The following is a 27,494-nucleotide window of genomic DNA, read 5'->3' as shown; positions in this document are numbered from 1 at the left end:
AAAATAAACGTGTGGGGCAGATTAGGAATGCACTATTATGTCCCCCATTCCTTTGACTCCCCACCATGGGACCATGAGACGGCTTTGAATAACACAAAACAGGGTGAAGGTCAGAAACAAAAAAGGCCCAAATCCCCAGCTGGGATAAACCCATGATTACTGTCAGCTTTGGGCCAGCATGGGGTCTGTAGCACATCCTTCCCTCCCATCCTACCCACCATCAGAAGACTCACAGATCCATCCAGCTGTGGGTTATCTGAGGTCCAGGGACTTGGGGGAATGGGGGGAAGATCATGGGAAGATGATGGAAGGAACTGGTACCTTCTCCCCCCACTAGATGAAAAGACCATTTCAAACAAATTGTGTTTCCTCCGTCTTCTTGTTGATACCTCCTGTTCTTTCTTCCCAAAGAACAGCTTTCTGTCTCCTGGGTCCTGTGCTGAGGATTGAGTGCCTCAACTCCTTGTTGGATCCATAGATTTCCAGACCCCCCTCCCCAGGGGAGAGAGGTTGATGACATATCCACTTGGGGACAGTAAGGAGGGAGGAAGGAGAATAGGGTCATACCCAAGCCTCCCCACAAAACTGAAGATCAAGAACCAAGATGTGAATTGAGACACAAAACATGCATTCATTTTATTCACAAAACAGCCTGGTTCGCTAAAACAATACAAACAGCATGTCCATCAGCAGTAAGAGACCAGGGCTTGGGGATGGTGATATGGGGGGGGGGGGAATCCTCAGCCCCAGGGTACCCCCATTGCCCTGGGGATAGTTCTGTCTTTAACCTCAGCAAGATTATAAAAATGACTTTTTTCTAAGTAAAACAGGGATTAGGGGCACCTCTGTATGTTGGAGCCCTGGATCCATATAAATTATATAACAGAACTTTTTAATGTCATCGTCAGCATGTTTAATTTTCTTTTGAAGGACCACTGGGGTAAGACATGGTCTGCTTAGGGAGCGCCCACCTCTGACGCTTTGCTCCTGGCTGGTTAAGTTGCAGTTGTGGATGATTCCAGGGTGGGGGCTCTATATCGCTATAAACATATTCTCATTATAAACATGAAGTGGCGTACTCTAGGAAAACTATGCACTATTTTATGATGGGAAAGAATCAAACAAAGTTTAAATGAGGTGGAGTTAAACAACTGTGCTAAATTACAGTAGTGCTTATTAGTAACTAGATTTCAAAAGGTTACTGAAAATTTACATTCTCTACACAGAAACTGCATCTTCCACACAAACAACAGAAACATCAACACACGAAGGAAACTGATTGTCCATTCTCTGCTATTAAGTCTCCATACTTTACAGATTCATTTTTCTTTTTTTTTCTTCTTCTGCAAAGCAGTTAAATGTTTTTGTTTTTTGATTTTTTTTATACTAGAACGTGGAGATGTTAAAACAACAACAAAAAATATATATATAAAAACAGGAATGAAATCTGCGAGAGAATATTTTTGGTTCTAAAAGACATAGGTGCATCCATTCGTCTTCGCCCGAATCCCCTACTTGAGACAACACAAGCAAGGACATTGCACGAGATGGCAGCTCCGGGGCTCCACTCGTCACTGAAACCATCGGAAGGCGGCTCCCGTTGGAAGCATCACCTTCTGGAGAGAAAGGAAGAGAAGGAAGGATGGGGTGGGGACAGGAGAGACAAACAAGTGGAGTTAAGTCACAGACTGGGGGTTGTTGTCCTCCCAAAAGCCCTTACTTCTCCCCTATCCTAGACTTCAGCGAACCCTCCAATCCTTCCTCTCCAAGTTGCCACTGCCATCCCAAACATGTATCGTCTCTTTTACTGAAGTATCCTAGAGAACAGAAGAAACCTTTAGGATTTCTCTGCAAACTAAGCTTTGGAAAAGGATCTCTTCTCCAAGCCACCAAATGATAACTACTCGAGGGCAGTTATTACTTAGGAAGCTACATTAGAGGGACCCTTCCAGAACCAATGGCCATCCCCTTCCCCAACCAGTCCTACCCCGAGATGCTTGGGGAGGCCAGGTTTATCTCTTCTTGGTAGGACAATTTTGGTTTTGCTTTTCTTGGGGAGCATTTCCTCCCCAATGCTTCACACAACACCTGGCATGCAGGAAGGGCTTTAAAAGGTTTGCTGACTGTTGTTTCATTTGGAGGGGGGAATTTAAAACTCAGCATTTTATATAGTAAGGAAGACTTCCCCCTCTAAAATGTGTGTCCTATCCCCCCACTCTCTTTGGGCTGGGAATTTTGCTCCTTTGAGGGAAGGGGAAACAGATCTCTCTTCTGTTGGAATCTGACCCTCAGCCCTTGGCCATACCCACCACACCAAGGGAAGTGAAGGCTGAGTCTGAGCCTGTCCCTCCTCCCCATCATGAATTAGCCCGCCTTGCTCTCTGTTAGCTGGCTCAGGAACCAGGTACCTGAGCCTTCCAGAATTCTCTAACTCTAGACTGGAGCAGTGAGGTGGTTAAGCTGGATCTACATGAGGAGAGGGCAGAAAGTGGTTCTCACTTCGCAGACCCTTTCATACCTACACATCAATGCCCTGTACCCCCCATCCCAGGAACCATCAGAAGCAAGACTCAGAATCGGGAGTCCAAGTCAGATCTATCCCGGGGACTCGTGGGAATCCTGTGCTCCTAATCCCCAAGGACTGTTGGGTGGCCCAACTGAAGCTGACATATCTCAGTCCTTTTGCCTTACTCTACATCATTGCCCAAGTCCTTTCTTCACAGTGACTGCCGAGGTCACTGAGGAGGACATGAATGGGACTTGACACTGAGGGTCTTCAAACTGAAGACTCAGGATGAGGTCTGTGGATGAATAGCAAAATGAATCTGTGTGTAACTTTGTACCTACGCTTTTATATCTGGATATTTTGTATACTTTTCCCTGTTGAGTCAATGTGTCTATGTGCTTGGCTACATGTGTACAGATTTTATAAATGTATATGTATCCATTTATTGTATTTATCTGTTTATTCAGTCTGTGTTTGTGTAACAAACAGCTAATTCTCTGGGTGAGGATGAGAGGGAGGGAGATGGGAGGTGGGGAAAAGGGCTGAAGGGGGAGGCCAGGCCTTTGGTGCCAGGGACACAATCATTGTTTTCCAACCATTCCTACAATTTGCAATCAAATCAAGTTGGGGTGGGGGTGGGGGGGCGGAGGGAGGGATGGGCCTGTCTGAAAAGATGCTTTTGTGCTAGAGACATACCACACCAGTGGGCCAGCAACAAGGCTCTCCCCTCTGGAGGGGAGCAGCGCAAGGGAAAGGGGTGGGGGAAAGGGGGGCATTATGTATGACCCCTGAAGTTTGGGCCTAGATGGTGTCCCCTCCCTGGGATGACACGGCTCCCAGACAACCCTACTGAGAAAGAAAGTTATTGGAGTGCGGCATATCCCACTGGGAGACCACCCCCCATCTTGTCTCCCCAGGAGTAAAGGAAAGCTAGCAGGGCCTGGTTTCGGGCAGTATTCTCCATAAACTCGGGCTATCACTGCGGTGGGCTTGGCTGGCCATTCTAAAAGCTGGAAATGGCCTCGGGACCAGATCCTTGGTTAGTGCCAGGGTGGGGGAGGGTGGAGGTGTCTATGTGAAAAATCTCACGATCTATGGGGGCTGAGCAAGGGGGGGGAGGCTGGCTCAGAGGGAGGAAGCCCAGTGGACGGGCAAAGCCCACCCCACTGGCCAGAGCAGAAGCCCAGAACCTAAGCAGGCTTCGCACCTGGACTTGTGGGGAGGGATTGGGGGGAGGGAGGGATGTCAGGATCGGGGAACAGACAGAGGAGACTTGGGGAGCGAGCTTGGGAAGCTAGAGCGGGGACCCTCTCCTAACAGGTTACCTCCAGAGCAGCAGAAGGCTTCTTTTTGAGCTCCTCACATTTTCTGAATTTGCAAATCTGGTGGCCAGTTTTTCGGTTCCGACAACTGCTACACTGCTCGCAGTTTATCCGCCGTCGGCAGGGCGGGCACATGCCGCAACGTTTCCGTTTCTTCTTGCCGGAGCTGATGGCCGAAGCCAGCTCGCTCTGCATAGGGTATTCTGCTAGGCCCGCCATGTGCAAGGCGCTCTCGGCCAGAAACACACCCGCGGGCGTCATGATAAAGAGGCCCGGATTGATGGGGAAGGCGCCGAGGTAAGGGAAGTCGGAAGGACCATTCAGGGCCTCGGTGCCCGACACAGCCTCCATGTCTGGGAGCCCGGCCCCGGCCTCGCTCATCAGGGGAAGGTGTTCCTGAACCACCCGTTTCAGCATCTCCGTGGACTGAGCAAACTGTTGCAGCGTCAGCTGTCCTTCGGCGGAGAGCTCGGCGGCCCGCTCCGCCTTGCTCAGCAGACTGGCCACAGCACCGCTTTTGTGCTTTGAGGTAGAGTTGGTTTTGTCCATGGGCGGGTCGTGCCCATTGGCCAGCCCGGAGGCCGCGGCCGCCTTGTCCACCAGCTCGCCCGCCGAGCTGCCGCCGCTGAAGGAGGAGTAGTGGGACAGAGGCCGGGACTTCCGGAGACTCTTGTTGAGGGGCTCGCTGATGATACCGCTCTTGTTCCGCCGCTCTGGGTTGGCAGGGGGAAGGGGCTCATCGGAGCTACCTTTCTCTACCGAGCCTGACTTACTACTGCCGCCGCTATCGGGCTGGGGGCTGCCAACGAGACTAGACATGGTTGGGGCCAGGGCCGGGGCGGCAACTGGGCCCCGTCAGGGGAGCTTCCCGACCGACCCGAGCCCAGGGACGGCTCCTGCCCCTGATGGCCAGGGACGACGCCGACACCGAGAGAATTCGGAGATGGCCTCAAGGCAGATGCATGGTCTGGAAGCCTGCTACTCTGCAAGGACAAGAGAGAGCACAGTTAGGGCACAGGTACCCCCTGTTCTAACAACTCCCCCCATCCCCAGGAGAGTGACTGGGTAAAGGAGAGACCGCTGGTCTGGGGCCACATATCAGTCTGTTTCTTAACATCTTCCGCTTTGGATTCTTGTTGGCTGGGTGACCCTGGGCAAATCTATGAACCTCTCTGTGCAGGTTTCCTCAGCTGTAAAGTGAAGGGTTGGACTTGACAGTTCCAAGGTCTCTGACAACTCTCTATGATCCGATGACCTATGTGACCTTGGCAAGTTATCTGTGTTCCTTAAGAGCCTTTGCCTAGACATGGGAGGATTAAATCTCTCCTCTCTCCTCTAGTTTCTATGACTCTAAAAAGTTTTGTGAAGGGATTCCCTTTTTTAGGGGGAAGGGATAATTGATCATACAACATCTTATGCATGAGAATCAGCAGGAAAAGTCTACATATGTGTGCATGCGTGTGTATAAACATTGGGGGAAGGGGGTTCAGTTCATAAAATATCCTCCAGCACTTCCTCTCCAAGATCAAGCAAGGGGACCATGGTGTTGACAGAAGCCCCTCACCTAGGCAACAGGTACAGGGGACAGGGTGTCAGGGCCAACTTCATTTCCTAATCTCTAATCCCTAACCAGGCCCCAGGAAGATAAACCAAACCCCTCCGACTCCCCATCCCTGTACTTTCTTTTTAAAGCTACTTGGAAAGCTTCTCAGCCATATTTTTTTGTTTTGTTTTGTTTAGGCTAAAGAATCATCAAAGTTCAAATTATCAAGGTCTCTCTGAAACTAGAAACAGCCCTATATTTTCTTCTTCCTAACCATGTGACCCAGAAGTCATCTCCTCATCTTTGGGCTGCTGCTTTACCCATCAAATTAAAAAGAATTCAATTAGATGGTCTTTGAGCCCCTTCCGAGTGCTAACATTTTCTAAGGTAATAATATGGCCAGTTAATGACGCGATTCCAAGTTTCCTGATTCAAATCCTACCACCACTGGGATCCTGGGGAAGCCTTTGTTTCAGAAATATTGAATCAGGCCCTGGGGAGATTGGGAAGGTCCATGGAGAGGCAGGCCTCATTTATCATGCTCTGATCCATCCGAGAACATGTCTAAGGACAAAGATCACAAAGTATCACAGATCTAGGGCTACAAGCACTCCCATAAACCTTGAAATCATCCCTTTCATTTTACAGATGAGGAAACTAAGTTCCAGAGACCAATCCAGGTTCATACAGTACTAGATAAGATTTTCTTTACATTTCCCCTGATGTTGGCTGGGGAAAAGAACGGTCTTATTCCCATGTTAGCCAGTGTTCCGCCTTGTAAAAGAATCTGTCTAAAGTATCTTGTGACCACCACTGCATCTGGGAGCATGAGGGGGTGGCTTTCATTTAGGGTAAAGCCAAGAACAAGGTCCCTGGGGCCCCAAGGGCTCTCGGGATCCATCAACATGCCTTGATCGTCTGTCAGAGGATTTCTGGCATCTGTTGTGACTACTGCTCTTCTCCATTTGGGGGTGAGGGGCAGTCCATGGTTCCCCACCCATGTGGGGGCTCCAAGAGGGAGGGTCAGAGCCAGAGGGCCTGGGCAGGGTGGAACAGTGCCGCCCACTGAGCGGGTTGTTTGTTCATTGGGAGAGACTCACATCTGGCTGGAGCTCCACCCTCCACCATCCCCCCCCCCAGCCGGGCACACACTGACTCTTTGTCCTGTTCACCAGCCGGCCAAGCCCTGAAGCCCTTTGCCGCCCTCCTCCCTAGTCTTCCCACACCACCATCACAACGCCCCCCCCCCTCCAACTCCAATGAGTGGCTCTTGCATTAGAGAGGTCCGGGGGTGGGGATAATGACCAGAGGGGGAAATAAGTTGAGAACAGGGGATAACATTGGGAGCCCTGGTTCATGAAGGGACACCAGAGGCGCAAGTATGGGGAGTGATGGCAGCAGGATACAGCTTTCTCTCCCCCAAGTGCTTAGACACTCCCCCACTCCACCCCAAGGACACAGACAAGGGTGGGTGTCTGCTGACAAGACACACTGCCAACTCTACATTATCTGCAGAGATGGGAGGGGTGCTGGCCAGGCCAGGGCATAGATAATCTGAAACCTGTGTCTCATAGGCTCTGGAACCTTAAAATTTGCCCTATGGATAGATTTTCCCAACTCAGGTTAACACAACATAGTCCCTGAGCAAAAAGGAAATGGTGGAATCTTAACACGTGACAATAGTTCCTGAGAACCCTTAGATCTCTGTAGACCCTACTTTTGGGCCCTCGGGCTGCTTTTGGGCTGCCAATCCTCTCAGCAAGTACTGCTACAAGGAAAGAAATGATACAAGAAAAGGATCCCAGCAGAAGGTACTATGATGTGCTCTAGAGGCCCATCCTGTTCAGCCCCAGGACCTATGGATAGAGGCAGAAGATGCCAAATATTTCAAAATGTCCCCAGATCTACATCTGGTACAGTGGGGGGTCGAGGGGAGGTGGGTAGAGAAATGCTGAATTGGATGTTAGAGGATTTGGATTCAAATCTGAAATTTTGTCATCTTTATGACCAAGGACAAATTATTTCACCTCTTTAATGTCAGTTTCCTTATCTGTAAAATGAGGAGGTTGGATTAAATGGATTAGTTGAATTAGATCTTCTAAGGGCTCCTCCAACTCCAAATCTATGATTCCATGATACCAAACTGCAGCCAAATTATCAATCCTTCCTCTCTGTATTTGAGTGGGGGCTATATACCCTGGAGAGCATGGATAAACATCACATGCTGATGAATGAGAATGGATAAGAAATGGGAACGACATCATAGTGGACCAAGACAAGGGGAAAATCCCAGATATCTTTTTCAAAGAATCCCTTTGAACCAAATCAGAAGCCCTCACACTTCCACTCAAGGCCTAGACCAGGGGTCCTCAAAGTGTAGTCCAAAGAATTGTTGGGGTCTCTGAAACCCTTTCAGAGGGTCTACAAATTCAAAATCATCTTTTATTTCTAATATAGTAAATAGCTATAAATTTACTCCATGTGAACAAAAACTCTTTGAACAGATCCTCGATAGTTTTTTAACAACATAAAGATACTGAGAACAAAAGTTTGAGAACCACTGGCCTAGAATGATAGTCACTTCCCTACCTCCAGCTAGAAATAACAAAGACAGCACTGGGCTAAGGGACCTGGGCTTCCAAGTAGGAAGATAAAATAGGTAGAGTAGATAAATTTCTGAAAATACTCAGGTCCAATATTTCCCCAGGTAAAAAGTTCACTGTTAAAAGAGTAGGCTGGGGCCATTAGTTCTAAGGTTTTGCCCCTTCCAGAATCTCCACATATTCCCTAAGCCTTTTAGCTTGGCTTCACTCCCACAGCTATACTTTGGTTTCCATTTGGTTGGGATGGAGAGAAGCTCAATGCAATAAGAGAGATAGTCCTTAATCCCTCAAACAGAGAAAAGCAGGAGGAATAAAGTGACTTTCCCAACAACAATGACCTCTTGGAATCATCTTGTCCAACTCTCTCCCTCTAAGAACCCATCTTACTGTCCCCTACCCCAATCTCCCTAAGGGGAATCTATCTTTACAATGTTCCTGAGTCCACTTGTTCAAGAGTCTTTGAAACCCATAATCTTTCGTTGGTTCTAACCTAAATTCACCCCCAACCCCCAATAATATCATAGAAATAAAGGGATTTAACCTTAAAGCCAGAAGAAAGTCTTGTGAAAGATCTGCCTAATAAATAGAGATAAAGGGATAGGACAATTTTTCATCATGTCTTGAAAAAGCCCTATTGCTCTCTCTACTTGTACCCATTGGAGACAAGGACAGAACCACAAGCCCCAGGAGGCCTCTGAGTTGGGGCAGCCAGATCCCACAGCCTCCAGAAGCTCACCAAAAAAAACCAATGAGGATTTTAATCTCAAAATGAAATGAGAAGTGTAATAGACAGGAGAATCTTGAAACCCAAGTTCTAGTTCTGGCTATGTGATCTTGATCATATTATATCCCATTTCTGGGCCTCAGTTTCCTTTCTAGTAAGAGAGCTTAAGGCTTCTTCCAGTTTTAAAAATCTTGATTCCCCTCCTCCCCAAATCATTAATGGTCCCCAAGAAGGCAGAGAATGAGGTAAAAGGGGGTCTATCTATCCCAGGAGGAAGCAATGGAGCTGGTGCTTTCTGCCGGCCCTGGTTAGTGACAGAAATCAATAGCTGAATTACTGGGGAACTCAGCTCCCTCCTTCTTTCTCCTCAGGGTGTAGGCTCTTCCAGAGTAGGTCAAATAGAAGTCAGCTTCTTACACCACCATTCTCTTCTTCACCACACTCCCAAGGGAAATACACAAGAAAAAGAGGCAGAGTGGGACGCTAAGACTCCCCAACCCTTCTCCAGTTCCAGTTTCATTGGGTTTTCATCCTTGGGTTCGTTTCTCACTCAAATTCTCCATCTCAGTCTCTCTTAGTAGCCATGTCTGTTTGTCTGAGACTCTCTTCTAAACTCTTCTTTGCCCTGCCACAGGCAAAGAAAACTGAAATTCTGAGAGGCAAGCTTCAGAATCTTTCCCCAGGGCCTACTTGTATAACTACCCATCCTGATCTAGGCAGCAGGGTCCTCCCCTAACACATCCAGAGAGACCCAGCTCAGGAGATACAAGTTGTTAAAAAAAAAAAAAAGATATTCTGGGACAAAGCCCTATCAGTCTGGGAAGCTGGGGCTGAAGAAACTCCATTCTACTGCCCAGACAGAAGGCAACAGCCCTTCTTTCAAATAATAGGTTATTGCAAGAAGATTAGGAGAAAAATGGATTCTTCTTTAAATGTCCTAATGGAAATGTGGGTAGAGAGGAATACAGGGGCAAAACTCTGAATCCCTAAGACAGAACCCAAAACTGCCAAAGCTGAAAGAGACTGGAGAGAGCATCCCTCTCATTTTACAGTTGGGGAAAATGGAGCCTCAGAAAGAGGAATTACTTGTCCTATGTTACTCTGCTAGTAGTAACAGACAGCAGGCAAACTCATAAACCCTTTCAAATTTGCTCCAATGAACCTTGAAGTCTTTATCTTGGAAGGAGAGAAAGAAGGAAGGTCAGGGAAAAGGAAGGATGGCATGAAGGGAAGAAAGACAGAGAAGAAGGAGTAAAGGAAATGGAGGAGGGAGGAAAGAAGAAAGGAAGGGAAAGAGGAAGAAAAAGAGGAAGTGCCTACTATGTAACAGGCACTATAATAAGTACTTTACAAATATTATTTCATTTGAACTTTTTAACAACTCTCTTATGCTCCCCATTTTACAGTTGAGAAAACAGAGGCAGGGATTAAGTAACTAAGTGTCCAAGGCTGGATTTGAATTTTAGATCTTCCTGATTCCCAGCTTAGTCCCTTCAGCATTAGGTCACTTTGAAGTGTGTGTGTGTGTGTGTGTGTGTGTGTGTGTGTGTGTGTGTGTGTGTGTGTGTAAGCGCAAAGGAGGAGAGGAAAGAGTCTATCTCTGTATGAAAGCTCTCTATTCCCTTCCCCCCCATCCACCTCCAGCATGCTTCTCGCCTCAGCACCCTCCTCCCCTGTCCCCCATTGGCACATCCTATCAGCCCAACCCTGCGCCTTTCTCCTTCAGGCTGTTCAGAGGGTCCTTAGAAGAACTCCTGCTATCCAGAGATAGGGGAATCTGGCAGGCACAGTCACCAATCACTCCAGGCTCTTCCCCCAACCTGTGGCCTGCCCCCAAAGCTTCCTGTGGCTCAGACTCTTTGACTCTTTCCCTTGAGGCCTGCCTGCTTCTGGAAAGACCTTCAGTTCCCTCCCTCCCTCCAGACTGTCCTCCCACCCAACTCTGGTCATGCTTCATCTGTTTTAACTTAGCCTGAGATGGGGGCAGGGGTGGGAATCTCAAGGTTGATGAATCCTCAGACCCTTCCAGTCTCCTGGAGCAGAACTAGGAGGGAAGGGCCACCCTGACAACTGAGAGTTAGCTGAGGTCAGTAAGACTAACAATGCCCTGTTCTCTAGTCTGAGAAGACCTCAATCTCCTTGAGAAGTAGTTTCTAAGACAACCACCTCAGACACTTAGAAGAGAAAGGGCAGAAGACTCCTCAAGAGTGAGCTTCAGAAAAAAGGATTTTTCCCAAGCCCCTCCAATGCACTTTATGCCTCTGACAAGATTATGCCAGTCATGGTCTCACTCACTGGTGATCCCAGAGATCTGCTCATGCAACAAAGGGAAATATCCCCCAGACTCTCTTCTGGCTTCCCAAAGGCCATGTGCTCTCATCCACCATTCGGAAGATTGGTCAAAGTCAGCACAAGCCAGATTGCTCCTCAATGTCCAAAACCCTTCTGCACCACAAAGGCCCACACTGGTCATGAAAGTCTTTGAGGAGAGGTTGAGCAGCATGTGCTACCAAGGTGCCAATGGAAAGGAGTTACCGCCTGGGGAGGTTGGGGGGGTAGGAAGGGTGAGGGAAAGGAAGGCAAGCAAGCTTTGGCCCTGGGCAAGGAATCCAAAATGCTGCTGCTGGAAGGGAGAGAGAGCATCCATCATCATCCCTGCCAGGAATACATCCAGCCCCCAAAAAGAAATACTGCCGACTAAAGAGAGAACAACAAAGGGCTCCGTTTCATCAGCAATGCGGAGCCAGCGGCGCCCGGCCGGCCAGCCCATCGGTCATCTCACAAAGGTCTTGATTGTCTGAGTGTATGTGTATGTTGGGGGGGAGTGCGGTGGAACACTGCACTGGGGGGTAGACAGAGTCACCAAGAGACTGAGACACAGAGACAGAAGCACAGAAAAACAAAGAGACTGAGACAGAAATGAGGATAGACAGAGACACAGAGAATAGACAGTCACACAGAGATACAGAAAATAGAGACATGGAGACAGATAGACAGAGAAAGTAGACAAGAGATGTGGGGATAGACAGACACAAAAAACAGAGAACAGACAGACATGGGAATAGACAGCGACACAGAGGACAGAGACATGGGAATAGAGATACAGAAAGAAACTGAAACAAAAACGGGAATAAAGAAACTCAGAGAGATAGATAGGAGGACAGACATAGAGACATAAAGACAGATAAGGAGACACAGAAAGAGATACAAAATGATACAGAGACAGTAGAATGGATAGAAAGACAGGTACAGAAACAGAAAGAGACAGCTCAAGACAGACATAAGCAACTAGAGGCCAAAGAGAAACAGTAAGAGATGCAGTAGAGAATGACAGATACATATATATGGAAACTAAGGAATGTGTTAAAAGAACATTCCAATGCAACCACCCCAAGACCCTCCCAGTCATTAGACATTCCCCCTAGAGGCTCTTTTCTCAGAAGGGTTTCTTATTAGAGCACCTAGACTTCCTACAGCCTACAGTAAAGGGCTAGGTCCTCCCAGGGCTGAAACACCACCCCACACACACACACACAATTCTTCTATGCTGTGCCCAAGCCAAAGGTTCTTCCTGAATCATGGACACTGGGAACAGATGATTCAATCTGAAGACCCAGAAAAGGAATGGCCTTTCAACCCTGCTTTGAAAAAGATTCCCTCTTCCCTACTACAGAAGGGCCAACCCACCATTTTCCTCCCTTTCTTTCAGGGTCCTAGTCCTTAAATATGTCTCTCAATCACACTTTAGGCACAATGCTGTTCAGAAGCTGTGCAGTCACCTTTGATCCTTTCTGTCTTTCTTGATCTTTGCCCTTCCTCCTCTGGACTTCAGTGCCAGAAGATACCCACCTCCCTCCACGAAGCTCTTCACACCAGTTGCAGGGGCTCCCAGCTAGAAGAAGATCAGTCAGAGTAGATGGGGGAAAGGGAGTGGGGATGGGGTGTCAGTCCTGGACCATCCAGGGGAGTTCCTGGTGTCAGGGCCTGGCAGTGGGATGGGTCTCCTCCTGCAAGTTGAGCCTCATTGGTGGAACTGCAGAAAAAGGGTGAACATCAGACTTAGAAGGATTACTTCCTGAACAATTTGGTGAGATTCACCCTCTCTTCCCCATCCCTAACTCTATAGAATCTCATCCTTAAAGGCTCATTTCTAGGAGGTACATTTTAGTACCCTTTTTCCCAGTCATTTGCCCCAAATAAAACCATAGCAGCAAGTCCCATCTGCAATCCTAGCGTCATAACCTCAGAGGCCTGTAAGATTTAAAAGCACAGGAGCCTAGGAAGCATCAAACGAACCCCCCCTAATTGTACAGATAAAGAAATAGAGGCCCAAAGAACTTAAGTTTTACAACTTGCCTAAATTCACAATAATAAGGCTAGAATTCAAATTCAGGCTCCTTGATTCCAAATCTGGCACTTTTTTCACTATATTAAGCTTCCTCTGCTCTTCTACTCAATAAACTCCCTTCCCAGGATCAATTCATAAGGTAGGACCCCCTAGGGAAACCCCCCAAACCCATTAGAGTCCTATATTTAGCTCTAAAACCAAACCCAGAGACAAGGGAAATGAGATTAGGTTACAGGATGGGGGAGATCTGGATGTCATTCTAGCTCCGCCTGACACATTCTGAGGCATTGTCTGCTACTTCATGGCCTTTCTCAAGGTCTTGGATTCTCTATCTGAGAAATGGGGACATTCATCCCTGACTTCCCAATAAACAGATCTGAACGGCTCCGCAGGAGGGCACAGAATGGAGAGGTGGCTTCCAGTGTTCCCTTCTTCCCTTCTAAAAGCCCTCTGTCGGTGATAACTAACCTTCTGTGTGAGTCACCTCCAAAAAAAGAAAGGTTAGACCCTCAAAAGAATCCCTGGGGGGACCTCCAAGCCCCAAAGGGAGCTGGGATTGGGAATTTACCTTGGCAGTCAACTCCCAATGTTCCAGGGAGAGCTGTGGACAGAGCTCCTACCCAGGGATTCTGTACTACAGGGCTTTGGGGAGCAGAGGAAGGGGACAACATCGGCCCTGTGTGAATAGAGCGCTGTCCTGGTGTTTGGAACGCTACGCCAATGATGTCATAATGCTAGCACTGATGTCATGGGTAAAGTGGTTGGGTATGTCTCCTCCAGACTTTTTTCTCTCTCATTCTTCGTCTCTATTCCTAGCATAGACAACTCTCTTACTCCATCCTGTACCCCACAATCTGATGGATCCTCTTAATGTACAGCTCTGACTACATAATGTCCCCTAAGATGATCCCCAGTCCCCAGTCTCTACCAAATCAAGAACAAAACCTAACCTGACATGCAAAGGTCCTGTATAATATGGTCCCAACTCACCTGCCTAGCTTGGTGTCTCAGCACTTTCATTCTAAAACCAGCTTTGTTCAAACCAAAGCAGTCCATGCCTCCAGTCTACTAAACATGCCCCCCCACCTCCCCATGCATTTGCTCATATTACTTCTCCCCCCAACCCTTTTTACTCCCTTCCCCCTGTCCGAAATCTTTAAGTTAAGTCCCATCCCTTCTCAATTCCCTTAGTTTGTGGTCCTACTGAGATAATGGTCCCCACAAAGAAACGGGCACACACACACTGAACTGGGCATACCAGAGCAAACTGGACCGAGGAATAGACAGGAATGGTAGCTTCATGCAACACTAGTTGGATGGATTGGGCTGATTAACAAGGTATATGTTTCATCCCTCACTGATACCTGATTCTATTCTGAAAACTTCTCATGGAAGAAAGCCACAAAGACAGAGAAACGTGGAAATGCGTAGGTTTGGCAGTTGGCAAGTCTATCATGCGGTAGAGAAATGGTCTCATTTACCTCAAGGTCATATTTAGATCCAAGGACTCTATGACCAACATCTCTCCCAGAACCCCTCTTCTAGAACTAGACTCGCAGGGGTCCTCAAACTTTTTAAATAGGGGGCCAGTTCACTGTCCCTCAGACTGTTGGAGGGCCAGACTACAGTAAAAACAAAAACTTTGTTTTGTGGGCCTTTAAATAAAGAAACTTCATAGCCCTGGGTGAGGGGGATAATCATCCTCAGCTGCTACATCTGGCCCGCGGGCCATAGTTTGAGGACCCCTGAACTAGAGCAATCATGTCCACATAAGGCTTTAACTTCAGATACTTGGTCAAAATGAATTACCAGTTAATAGCCAAGACCACAAGTATAAAGAAGTCCCTTTGTCCCCCAAAGGCATGCAAGGCCAACATTGAGAGGTGAACAATAGGACTGAAGTGGGGGTGGGGCACTTTAGAAATAGTCCCAATAGCTCCCTAGGGACCTTTAGAACCCTTCTGAAGGGAGGAATGGTACCCAATACTAGAAAAACCACTCAACACTTGGGTTTTTTCAGAACACACACACACCCACACACCCACACACCCACACACACTCTTTCACTGGGTCTTCACAAAGTCCCCACTGTAAGACAGGTAAAACCAAAATTGTTTCCTCCATCTTATAAAGGAAAAAAATGAAGTCCACAGAAGTGGCTCAGGGCCACACATCATCTCAGTTGGGTACAGCCAACAGCAGAATCCCCATACTATCTCATTACCAATCTCTTATACTGCCAACACTATCCAGTGGTCTTCAAAATTTTTACCTAGAACCCGTGGATACAGGTTCTCTATTAGGATCCAGAATCATTGTTGAAAAAAAAAAAAGAGCTAGCATTTGTATAACTATTTAAGGTTTTCAAAGTAGTTCATCCACACTCATTTATTTGATCCTCACAACAACCTTGTGTGGAACATGTTATTGGGATCCCCATTTTATAGATAAGGAAATTGAAGCAGACAGATTAAGTGATTTTCCTCAGGGTTCCACATCTGTTTCTAAGATGCCTAAGGATTCAAACACAGATTTTCTTTCTTTTTGAGAGGCAATTGGAGTTAAGTGACTTACCCAGAGTCACAAAACTGGAAAATGTTAAATGTCTAAGGTCAGATTTGAATATAAATTCTCCTGACTCCAGGGCTGGTGATTTGTCCATTGTGCCATCAAGCTGCCCCTCAAACACAGATTTTCTTGACTCTATGTCCAGCCCTTTACCCACAATGCCATGGTGGGAGCTCAGGTTGGGGATAACGAAGTAGTCCTTCTCCAGGATCTTTGATGTCCTAATGATCAATATCCTTTCCACTAAAGGATAGGTGATTGTCTGATCATCTGATCCTAATAACCTCAGGTTCCTTAAATAGCAGGGTATTATAGGCCAGTGGGGAATGTACTGAAGAAAACAAGCATCCCTCTACCCTTGAGTATTAAAAAACATAAGGTCTTGCAAAAATGAATGTTGAAAACTATTTTTGCATGTATTTTGAAAATAAAAAGCTATTATTAATGGGGGGGGAGGGAAGGGAAGAGAGTATAAAGGAAAGAGTGCTGACTGGAGTTGGAGGACCTGGATTCAAATCACATCTCTGATAGGATCTGGGTGATCTTGGATATGTCCCTTAACCAACATGGGCCCTGATTTCCTTATCTGAAAATGAGAGAATTAAACACCTTTGAAGCCTCCTCCAACTCTAGAACACTGATTCTATGATCTCATAGCAAGTTGGAGCTGAAAGTAACCTTAAAAACCATCAACTCCAACCCCTACATTTTGCATAAAAGACTTAAGGATCATAGAACAAAATGACTTGCCCAAACTCGTACTATCAATAGCAGAGCCAGACTGAACCCCCATATCTAGCCTCTCCTTGGTCTTTCCTCCAGAGAATGGGGAGGGGAGGAGGTGCATGAGTAGCTGGGATAGCAGCTCTGGGAGGAGGAAGAGGAGGAGGTGGTGGCTGGATGTCTCTGCAGGAAGTCAAACAGCAGGGAAACACCACTTGTTCTCCTCCCCCAGCATCCCACAGGCTACCCCAGCAGGCTCCACACAAGCTCTCATTGTACAAGAACTGCATTGCTTTGCCACAGCCCTGGGTTTTGGGTTTTGAGTTTCCTGGGGGGTAAGGAATGGGAAGAATCAGTCTTAGCCACCACACAAGGCCTCCAGCTGCTCCTGCCCCCTTTCTTGTCCAGCAACCACCCCCATCCCCCTTATCAGAGTATGCTGGGTCACAGGGTGAAAGGGATGAGAATCCCATTCCAACCTAGGAGATTTCCTCAGTCACTGTTGGAAGAGACTCCCAGAGCAAGAGTGGGGGTGGAGGGGAGGAAGGGCAAGAAATAAAAAGGCAGGGACCTTGGCCTAGGAAGTTTCAACTACTCTGGCTGGGTAGAAAAGAGAAAGACTGCTGGAGACGGAGAGAAGAAGCTTTAGGAAGCAGATCCAAGCGATTCCGGCGAGGCTGACTGATACAGGTTATCAGTTTCCTCTGGATTTATTGCCAGGTTTCTGGACCCAAACACTAGTTGAGTGAACACAGGTGGGAAGAAAGAAACAGAGAGACAAAGAGAGAGATGGGTACCCCTCCATGTTGGCCATTGGTACCAGCTCCCTTCCAGAATTTAACATATGGGACTTTAGAAATAGGAAAGAGGAGGGGGTAGGTTTTTGGCTGTGAATCCCTAAGGCAGGCTGCAGCCAGAGGGTACAGGAAAGGGAATTGGGGGAAAGTTGCTGTGAGACTCAGATTTCCCTATCAGTAGCAGAGCACACGGCTGGCCTGGAAAAAATCCTCTGGAAATTTTTGCTCAGAAACACAAGGGGCTCATACAGGGCACATGCACACACACACACACACACACACACACACACACACACACACACACACGATGCTGGCGGGAGAGCTGGATGTACCCTGCCCGGAGGCCTGACAGGGCAGCCACGCTCTATCGGGTCAATAATCCACAAACTAAGAGGGATTTATTGTACATGGCAGGGCCTAACAGCGCCAAAAACCCACAGCACTGGTGTGTATGTGTTTTTAAGTGGAAAAGTATCCACTTGTATCTGTGTCTTTGGGATGGAGGTTTGTGGTTCCTTGCCATGCTACTGGGGTCACTGTGAGAGGGACACAGAGAGAAGTTTATGATAGATGGGTAATTAGTCTTTCCAAGATACAAGGGAAATTTTGCAAATGTGAAATGCTTCAATTGGAAGTAGGGGAAAGAGGGAAAATAGGGAAGGAGAAGGTAGGGAAGGACTGGAATCTGGGGAGGCTCCGTCTTGCAGGAACCAGGCTGTGTCTCCCAGACATGAAGTAGGTTGGCAAGAATTCACTGGATGGGGAAATGAGGGCACGAGAATGGGGAAGCTGGGGTTTTGGATGTCCAGCCCTGTGCCTATTTCCCCATTCAGTCAAGGGTTTCTTACTTTACTTAAATGAGGTTATATCTGTGAAGAAGAGGGGCCAGGTAGAGTAAGCTGTGATTTATTTCTAGGACAGAAGGGTCACCTGAGCTAGCTATGACCATCTCTCCTCTGGCATGATTTTCCCCCTCCTACAAAATGAGACCAAAAGTCTTGGCAGCTGAAAGGCAAGACTGCATACAAACCCTGATAGCCAGGTGGTCTCTTGGCCACCTGCTCCCACCCCCTACTTGGCAGCGATGGGGAATGGGGCCATAGTCTACCTACCTAGGAAGAAAACACACTCCCCCTTGGCCAGTGGATACGTTCCTCGCCCACCACCTACAACGGCCAATGACGATAATTGTCTGTGGCCGTAACAGCTCTCCCTGGCAGGTTTAGTCCACTGCCACATCTGCGGGCTAGGGCCTCTGCGGCTGGAGCTAGAGAAATAACGAGAAAACAAAAGCCCCCAGACTGCAGGCCTAGTGGAAGGAGGGAGGGAGGGAGGGAGGTGTCGCTCTGGCCTCGGGAGCACAAAAATAATGAGCCAAGAGGGGCCGCGAGGCCAGCTTGCCCGCCCAGCACAGGGAGGCTCGAGTCGAGAGCCGGTTCTTTCCGGCCTTCGCTATCTGACCTTGACAGATGCCACGGCGCTGATGCCCTGGAGAGAAGCCGGAGAAAACTGCTGCCCTCTTTCCTTTCCTACCCTCCCACCAGCCCAAAGCAAGACTACTGCACAACTCAGGACTGGCAGCCTAGGAATCACCCCAGATTTTCCTACTTGCTCTCTTCCCCAGCCAAAGCCTAACCTGGCCACTGAGTCAAAGGCAGGACCATAAATGAGAGGTGGCCTGAAGGAGAGGGGGAGGGAGAGAGGGAGAAGGACAGAAACAGAAAGAGGGAGGGAGAAAGAGAGAGACAGACAAACAGAGAGAGACAGAGACAGAAACAGAGAGACAGAGAGAGATAGAGAGAGACAGACAGACAGACAGACAGAGAGAAGTGGATCAGAGAAAATAATTCATAGTGCTTCTCAAGGCTTCTGCAACCAAAGGAATACTTCCTTTAGCCTAGACATTTTACCCAGACAGAGGATTCTACCTCATCTGCCCTTGGACCTAGTGACTCACAGCTGAAGAAGAGAGGTCAGCTTCCATAAGCAAAAAGGCTGAGGTCAATTCATCCTTTCCCCTGTCCTCTTCTCCACAACTCATTGGGAAGCCCTCTATCATTAGCTGGAAGTGGGATGATAGGGGTGTGTGTGTGTGTGTGTGTGTGTGTGTGTGTGTGTATGTGTGAGAGAGAGAGAGAGACAAACAGACAGACAAACAGAGAATCAGCATTTAGTATGATGGGCCTCTGTTTTCCCATCCATTAAACGAGTGGTTGGAATAGACTGTTTTTGAGGTTCTTTCCGGCACTAACATGCTATGTTCCTGTGAGATGTTTTCATCTGTGGGCCTGAATGACTGTCTAGATGACTTGTGTTTGGGGTTCATGTGTGTGGAACTGTATGTGACTGCTGGTGGATCACACCTTCCACGTGTGTGATTGTTTGTGTAAGCCGAGGAGCCTGCATACTTGCATGTACTGTTAAGGTTCATGTGCCTGAGTATGTGACTATGGACAAGTATAGTGTGTGTAATGAAGACTGAGCACAAACACCTGTGCTTGTATGCACATGTAACTGTGAGTAGCAGTCCATGTGTGATCCACTACGTGGACGTGTGGATGTGAAAGATCACACAAAAGCTAAAGAAACTAGATCTTGCTCTAGTCTGGGAGAACTCTAGCCCCTAAAATGAACTGGGAACAGATGGAAAGATGGACAGCCTCTGCATTTGGCCAGGCCTGCAGCCCTGCAGTCGGGCAAGAGCAGCTGAATCTTCCACCCCACCGAGATGGGAGGGAGGCTGTGAGTGCTGCAGCTGGCACAATGAGAATGAGAATCAGCTCTGCCAGTCGGTGCCAGTGACAGGGCGGCAGAGGGCAGTGGATGAAGCATAGGGAATGCCCCCTCAATGTCTGTCCTCCCAAGCCCTACCAGGTCTACATGCACCATTCCTCCAGAAGACAACCCTGTCTCCTTCAGCATCTCTTTTTCTTTACCCAACTCCACCCTTCTTACCCTATACTACTCATCTACCATCAAGGAATATCCTGGTCAGGTTGAAAACCTCCAAACCAGAAAGTGAGACGAGAAGAAACCTATTCCTAACATCATATATTTGGAGGGGGAGGGAGAAACCAGGGCAGGGGGAGGGATGGGAGACCTGAGAAGGAACTAGGATGGGTAAGGAGATGGTGCTAGGCTGGAGGTGCCCAGAGGAAGATCAGTGATTCAGCACACTGACTACATAATTAAAAAATCATTAGAGGAAGAGAAAAGAGTGTGAGCTCACAGGAAGAGGCGGGAGGGGATACCACATCAGAACCTCTCCCCCCCAAAAGAAAAATCCCACCTGCTAATATAATTATGGAAAAAACCCAAGCTTAGAACATTTCATTTGTGAAAACAAGAATAACATCCCCAGATTTCAGCTTTTGCAAAGATCAAATTGATCAAAATCAGGACAGTTTAGGGCCATCTGATTATTAGGGGATAGAGTTCCTTTAGGGACTTCCATCCCAGACAAACCCCCCCCTCTATCCTGACCTGCTCCAGGATTGCAAGCCCCATTGCTCTGGCTAAAGGAAACAGAAGGCATTTATAACTCAATTTCCTCTCTACTGACCCCTAAGGTGCTAGTCTGCTCTTTCCTTCTCCAGAAATCTTTCCCCTATAATCAACAAATTCATACCAACCCCCTACAATGGTTTGAAGATGACTTCACCTCTTTATGAAATCACTCTGACCCTTTCCTCTCTCCAGTGCTCCATCGTGTTCTCATCTGGAGTCAGTCACTCCCCTGCCTGGCACTGTTTCCAAAAAACACAACATAGGAGCACCCAGCCCAAATCACTACTGGGCTCCAAGGGCACACCCAAAGGTTGTACCCTCTGATAGCATGGCTTAGGTTACTGGGAAGAATGGCATGGGGTGGAAGACCCTATCCTCAGTCTCTGAAATCCTCAGCAATGGAACAGTCTTCTTGGATCCGTAATTCCCCCACCACCCCCAGACTAATCCAGTCCCAGCTGGAAAGGGCTCCCCGCCCCCAGAAATGCAACCAGCTCTGGGGCACAGCAAGGCTGCTGCTTGCTCCCAGAATGGTGTCCGGGAACAGCATGCCAACACTTCAGGCCTGGAGGAAAAAGCAGAGCAGGCAGAAGGGGGTGGGGTGGGGGGGATGTTGGGGTAGGGAGTAGAGCCTAATTAGCCAGCTTGGGATTTCATCGGGACTTGGGAGCCTGCGCCTCCAGCTCTTACAGAAACAACCAGGGGAACAGCCTCTCACAAATGTCCACAGCAGGGCCTGGGGTTTCTGGGGTCGGGCGGGGGGAAGGAGGGAAAGCTGCAAACACAGGATCTGCTAAGGGATGTGAGAGCACACTGGAAATCGAGAAAGAGAAAACATGATGGGGAGGAAGAGCCCTAAACATCTCGTCTCTATGGCCATTTCCCGAGGCCAGTGGAAATTCTCTACCAGAACACTGGCTCCTTTAATTCCTATGGTGCCACTAGGCACCTCAATTAGCCGTGTTCAAAGTTTGTTCCTAATTGGCTTCATTTTCCCTCATAAATGATTCATGGCCCCCAAGGTCCGAAAGATGGGGACAGAAGGGAATTTGGAAGGAGCTTTGTCCCACTGCCTTCCACTCCTCGATATACCCAAGACACTCACAGGCTGAGCTACGAGGGGAGGAGGTCCTAGCACAGAGACCATGACCCAAAGTTGTTTGTGGTTAGTAGCTGGCTAATAATGCATCTGAGGTAAAGGGGTGAAAATCTGGGGAAGGCTAGTTTGGGAAGGGGAGGTTGGTAATAGGGAGGGAGAGATAAGGCAGATAATAAAGCTAAGTTTGAAGGGGTATAAAGATGGACACTTTACAACCCAAAAAACTTCATTCTCACATAAGAAGACACTCTTTTCCCTTGCTACCAAGGATTCCTAATACCACACTCCTGGACCACTGCAAAAACAAAGGTCAAGTTCTCTTACTCCTAAAAAACAAGGTAATTTGGATATACATTGAGAGATGTACTCCCCAAAATTTTAGCTCCCATCTAAGAAGAATGAGTAGGATCCTCATTCAAGGGACCAGAATTGCCATCAAGACAAGATTTTTGAGCCTTCCCTTCACTGGCTGCCATCTCTTTATCAATAAAATTGGCCTAGTCTACATAATACTGAAGATCTCTTTCAATTCTAATATACAGCAAGAACTCAAGGTTGAAAGAGACCTTTAAAAAGTCACTTTTTTTCATGTAAGAATGGTTTTCTGGGATTTGGAAGGAATATAGGAGGAGATTTAGGTGATATAAAGACAAATAAAGTGACTAAAAAATTTAAAATTGAATTATTTTCATAGAATATGTTTACCTTATTAATAGAGCATTTAAATTATTATTAGCAGGACTATAAAAGTATGAGAGAGCTATAGGGGAGGGTTACCCTATCTGCAGGAATGGTGAGATAAGTTCTACAGGGTCTGAAAAAAACATAAAACTAATCCTGGTCCAAAGACATCTTTCGAACTCAGCATATCAGATTTTCTGTGAGAAATAGCAGGACACTATCAAATACACCAATGTAAAAGAAAATTACTTTGAAAAATGTCAAAACTCTGACCAATATAGTGATAGTCCTCTTAACTTTCCAGAGAGCTTAGTACATAATTCCATTCTCTCAGCAGAAAGGTAGTAGACATTAAGTATGGAATGAGGCACACACTGTCAGGCATGGCCAATGGGCTGGCTTGTTTTGTCTTATTTGTTAAAAGGAAAGGTCCTATTAGGGGTTATCATTGTGGTTTTATAGAATTGAATTATGTTATTAAGAAATTATTTAATGATTGTACTTGTATAATCTATATCAGATTGCTTGTTTTCTTGGGGAAGGGGGACATAAGGGTGGGAGGGAGAAAAAAATTTGGAATTCAAAAGCTTACAAAAATGAATATTGAAAACTATTATGTAATTTTTCCAATTAACAGCAATACTAAAAAAGAATAAATTGATTATTTTTTTAAAAAATGGTTGAATGGGGGCAGCTAGGTGGTGCAGTGGATAAAGCATCAGCCCTGAAGTCAGGAGAACCTGAGTTTAAATCTTGCTTCAGACACTTAACACTTCCTAGTTGTGTGACCCTGCACAAGTCACTTAACCTCAATTGCCTCCGCAAAAAAAAAAAAAAAAAAAAAGTTGAATAAAGGTATAGATGATATCTTTTATAATTCTTCAATGAACAAATAGACCAAAGTAGTCTGAGGTCAGAAGTGGGTTTTTCAGGCCCATGCAAAATCCAGGCTTTATTCCATAAGATTATATTTATTTCCTCAGCTCTACCCAGTCCCTTACTACTAGCAGCAACCCCCCCTTTTATGATCTGGGGACCCCCACCTTCTCATGCCCTAACATCATGCTGCACCCACCCTCTACACGGATTCCTTTCTCACCTCTATTCTGCCCCCTCCTACCAGGCAGCCAAAAATGAGTCTGGCTTCTGGTGACCACAACTCTCTCCAACACACATTCATTCTGGCCCCCATAGTCCAACCAAGTCTGGAAAGGAACCATCCCTTTTTAACATGGCTTTCACTTCTCTTTTCCTTCCCACCCTTCTGGAATGGGATGACTTCTAAGGTCCTTTCCAGTTTTAGCATACTCCAATTTCTCCTTTTCTGCTCTTCCCCCTCTTCTGGCCTCCTTGGCAGATGAAATGAAACATCAGGTGCCCAGGGTCCCAAAGAAGAGCTGGCCCCAAGCGCTGGCAGGCAAAGGCTATTTTGGTTTGATGGGTGGGGGGAAAGGAACTTGGGTTAGGTTTCCTTAGGGAGGGGTGCCAGAGAGGCAGAGCATGCGAAAGTGACCCTGGAAGAGAGAAGATGCAAGGGTATTTGCTACTGAAACCTAGCTATCAGTCAAGGGAGAAAGGAAGGATGGAAGGGACATCAGATTTTTCCAGAAGGTTAAAAGGGAGGGAATCATTCTAGATGAAGTCCTAACTGTGGATGCTACAGAAGAGAATATGAAGGTTAAGAGATCTAAATTTCAGTCCCCGCTTATTGACAGTGTGATATTGGGTAATTCCCTTCCTGACAATGAGTTTCCATTTCAGCTATATAATGGGGGGAGAAGGGGGAATCCTTGTTCTGTCAACTCCTCATAGGTTTGCTATAATGAAAGGGGGATCTGAGGATCTGATTTCTCTAAGGTTCAAAACTGATAAACGGGGAAACTGAGGCTCAGAGAGAACAAAGATGATATGCCCAAAATTAGAGTGGTCACACAAGTTCCTAGGAAAGTATGATACAATGTTCAAGGAGAAGTTATTACCTAATCAAAATCCAGATCTAGGAAGATCCAAGATCCCAGGGGGGGATGAAAAAACATGAGCATCCCTATGCCCTCAGAGCTCTGATAATTGCCTTCATCATCAATTAGTTGAATGACCTTGGAAAGGCTGCTTCACCTCCCAAGGACCTGGTCTCAAAGAACACCACCACCTCACACTTGGAGAGAGTTCTCTATTTTCCAAAGGGTTTAATATCCATTACCTCATCTGTCCAAAGCCAAACTCTTCATGTTCCTGCCCTACCAAACCAAGGCCTAACCTCCTCATTTTTATTGATGGGCCCAACATCTGTCCAGTCATTTAGGCTCAAGGTTTTACAACTCCTCCCCCCTCACATCCAGTCATGTGCTGAATCTCTGGAATACAATCTCAACTTTTTTAGTTCAGCCTTTTCTTTTTCTATTTCCACAATCACATCTTTAGTTTAGCTTTGTTTGGAATTTTTTCCCCTATCCCTCAAATCTCACAGGCTAAAAGATTAATGATCATAAATCTGACTGTGTCATTCCTCAGCTTAAAAATCTTCCATGACTTCCAACTGCTACTTCTTACTCTGATATGGTTACCTCCATGCTCTTCCCCTAACCCACGTTTCTCAAACCTTATCTCTCGCTAGTTCCCTTTGCAAACACTATCATAGCCAAATTAGACAACCTGATGATGCTCTCTGAACAGATCCCTTGATTTTTTTCTTTATATCTTTAGTCATATCCTCTCAAGCACTTGCTACAGTCTTTCTTAAATTATAGTCATTTGTGTAGACTGTAAATATAAGTACCTTGAAGATGTCTGATCACCGTATGTATGGCACATAGTTCAAAGACTCTCAACAAGGCCTGATTGAACCTTTCTCCTTTCTTTGAAGATGTATAGAAAACTGACTATATTTTAAGACTCGGTTAGTTTTGCTGAACTCGATGTTGTTGTTTTCACTCTGTAAAGGATGGCTTGATGAGGACAGGAGAATGGAGTGGTATAATTGAAAACAAAAGTAATATAAAAAGACACCAATGAAAATTTTAAAAGAAAAAAGTATTGGCTGAATCAATCATTACAACAACCCTATAAGGTAGAAGCTTAAAGATGAAGCCTTATCTACATTTAACAGATGGGGGAAATGAGACATGTTATTGCCTTGAGGTTCAAAAAAAGGCAGTGGCCGAATTTGAACACAGCAAGGAAGGGGCCGAATTTGAACACAGGTTTCCTGAATCCCAGGTCAGTGTGTTTTTAATGATGTTCTCAAGAACAGTGCATTAATATAAAAGCATTCTGAAGAGTTAAAGAAACAGAGGGATTATTCCACTTCTATAAACACTTCTGTCCCTCCAGGACATAGAATAACAACTGTGGCTCCCTTTTCCAACTCATGCTGGGGTATCTGCACAGACAAGGAGGAGGCTAGACACTACTCCCTAAAGTCACTTAAAAATTAGAAAGGGAGTAATTCCCTGGGAAGCATATCCACATCACTACATGGCTAGTATGTCATGGAAAGAGTACCAGATTGAGTGTGACCTTGAATAAGACATTTTAGTTTATAACTGTTTCCTTAAGTTCAAAATGGTGGGAATAATATTTATCTATTTATAGATAATATCTACAATAATATTTATAATTATATATTATATAAATAAGTGTAATTATAAACATAATAGTATTTAACCATCTCTACACACAGAGTTATTTTGAGGTGGGTGCTCTGTAAACCTTAAAATATACAAATAGTAGCTACAATTTTCTGAAATACAGGGAGAACTCCTCATCTGGGGGAGGAGGGGGCAGGCTTATATACTACTGGCCCCTTGTTAATGAACAATTGTGATACAACAAGCCCCCAAAACATTTCTGCAGTGCCCATGCCTAATTGGCATTAAACACTATGCTATGTGACACCTGTGAACATGAAGTAAAGTGTAACTACTTTGTATTCCTTATGTGTTCATGTTTTCTTTTGATAGAATGTAAGTTTCTTAAGAATAGTAACTGTTTCTTTTTCATGTATGTATTCTCAGCACTTAGCATATAATGGTTATCTAATAATAGACATGACAACTAGGATTCCAATCAATACTTGGGAATGAAGATCAAGGGGGCCAAGTGGCTCTCTGACCCTGGTTCTTTTCTAGGTTATATCAGGACAACCCAGCATCCCCGGGGAACAGGAGGGCCCACAAAGTTCAGACTAGGCCTAGATTTGTCCTCTTATGGACTTAAGGGACATCTAGCTTGTCAAGCACCTAAATGGATCAGAGGAAGATCAGGGAAGCAGCCCTTAGCACTCACTGTTTAAGTTCCTTCCACTCAGAGCAGTACCCATACATCCTAGACTCCCTCTCAGTGTTGAAGCCTCCTATCTCAAACTCCAAAAGATATGTAGGCAATGACTACAGTGGGAATTGATATCTTCCTTAAGAGAGTTCTGGGTCAATGATAGGGAGAAAGTATGAGAATTATAAGAAAGCAGAACTTGGCATCCAACATTTGGATCTGCCACAGAGGTAGTAGCTTCTATGACCTTGACAACTTAATTGACCCCTATGGGCCTTGATTTATTTGAAAAATGAAAAGATTGACCTATACAATCCCTAAGATACCTCCCAACTCTATCATTCTAATTAATAGCCTAGGATTTATCAGTGGATCATTGAGCTATGGAAAGGGGTATCATCCCAAAGAATGCTGGATAGACCTTGCTCTGCTGGTGACTCTGGTGAACAGCCAGTATGATGATAATAATAATATCTAACATTTATATAACGCACTTAAGGTTTGCAAAGCACTTAACAAATATCTCTTTATCCTTACAACAATCCTGGGAGGTAAGTGCTATTATTATCTCAATTTTACAGATGAGGAAAATGAGGCAGGCTGTGTTAACTTGCCCAGGCAGTGTCAGGTTAGTTCTGAATTCAGGTCTTCCTAGTTCTAAGTCTAGTACTCTATCCACTGTGCCATCCCAGCTACCTTACTCATATTCCATTCCTTACTCAAAGGAATGATAAGTTCTTTCAGCTGAATGCCTTTTATAGGATTTACTTCTCAAATCTGGAGTATAGGAAGCGAGGAACCAGT

General features: G+C 46.2%; 1 protein-coding gene across 10 annotated transcripts in view; it reads right to left on the bottom strand.

The window, feature by feature from the left end:
* Nucleotides 1-607: 607 nt before the first annotated feature.
* CXXC5 (CXXC finger protein 5) overlaps nt 608-27,494 on the bottom strand; it is a 52,243-nt gene continuing 25,356 nt past the window's right edge. For 2 of the 10 annotated variants that reach the window (XM_051978522.1, XM_051978524.1), the window contains exons 2-4: nt 12,478-12,731; nt 3,832-4,811; nt 608-1,616 (exon numbers count right to left, since the gene is read on the bottom strand). In XM_051978522.1, the coding sequence (XP_051834482.1) occupies nt 1,572-1,616; nt 3,832-4,647 (861 nt within the window). In that variant the 5' untranslated portion in view covers nt 4,648-4,811; nt 12,478-12,731 and the 3' untranslated portion in view covers nt 608-1,571. Of the gene's footprint in view, nt 1,617-3,831; nt 4,812-12,477; nt 12,732-13,614; nt 13,722-18,246; nt 18,383-27,494 lie in introns of those variants that run through there. The other 8 variants (XM_051978525.1, XM_051978528.1, XM_051978530.1 and 5 more) reach the window with 6 other exon arrangements.

This window comes from Antechinus flavipes, chromosome 2, assembly GCF_016432865.1.
Source record: "Antechinus flavipes isolate AdamAnt ecotype Samford, QLD, Australia chromosome 2, AdamAnt_v2, whole genome shotgun sequence".
Lineage (NCBI taxonomy): Eukaryota > Metazoa > Chordata > Mammalia > Dasyuromorphia > Dasyuridae > Antechinus > Antechinus flavipes.
The sequence above is the reverse complement of the archived record's forward strand: the minus strand, read 5'-3'. Positions and strand labels throughout refer to the sequence as shown.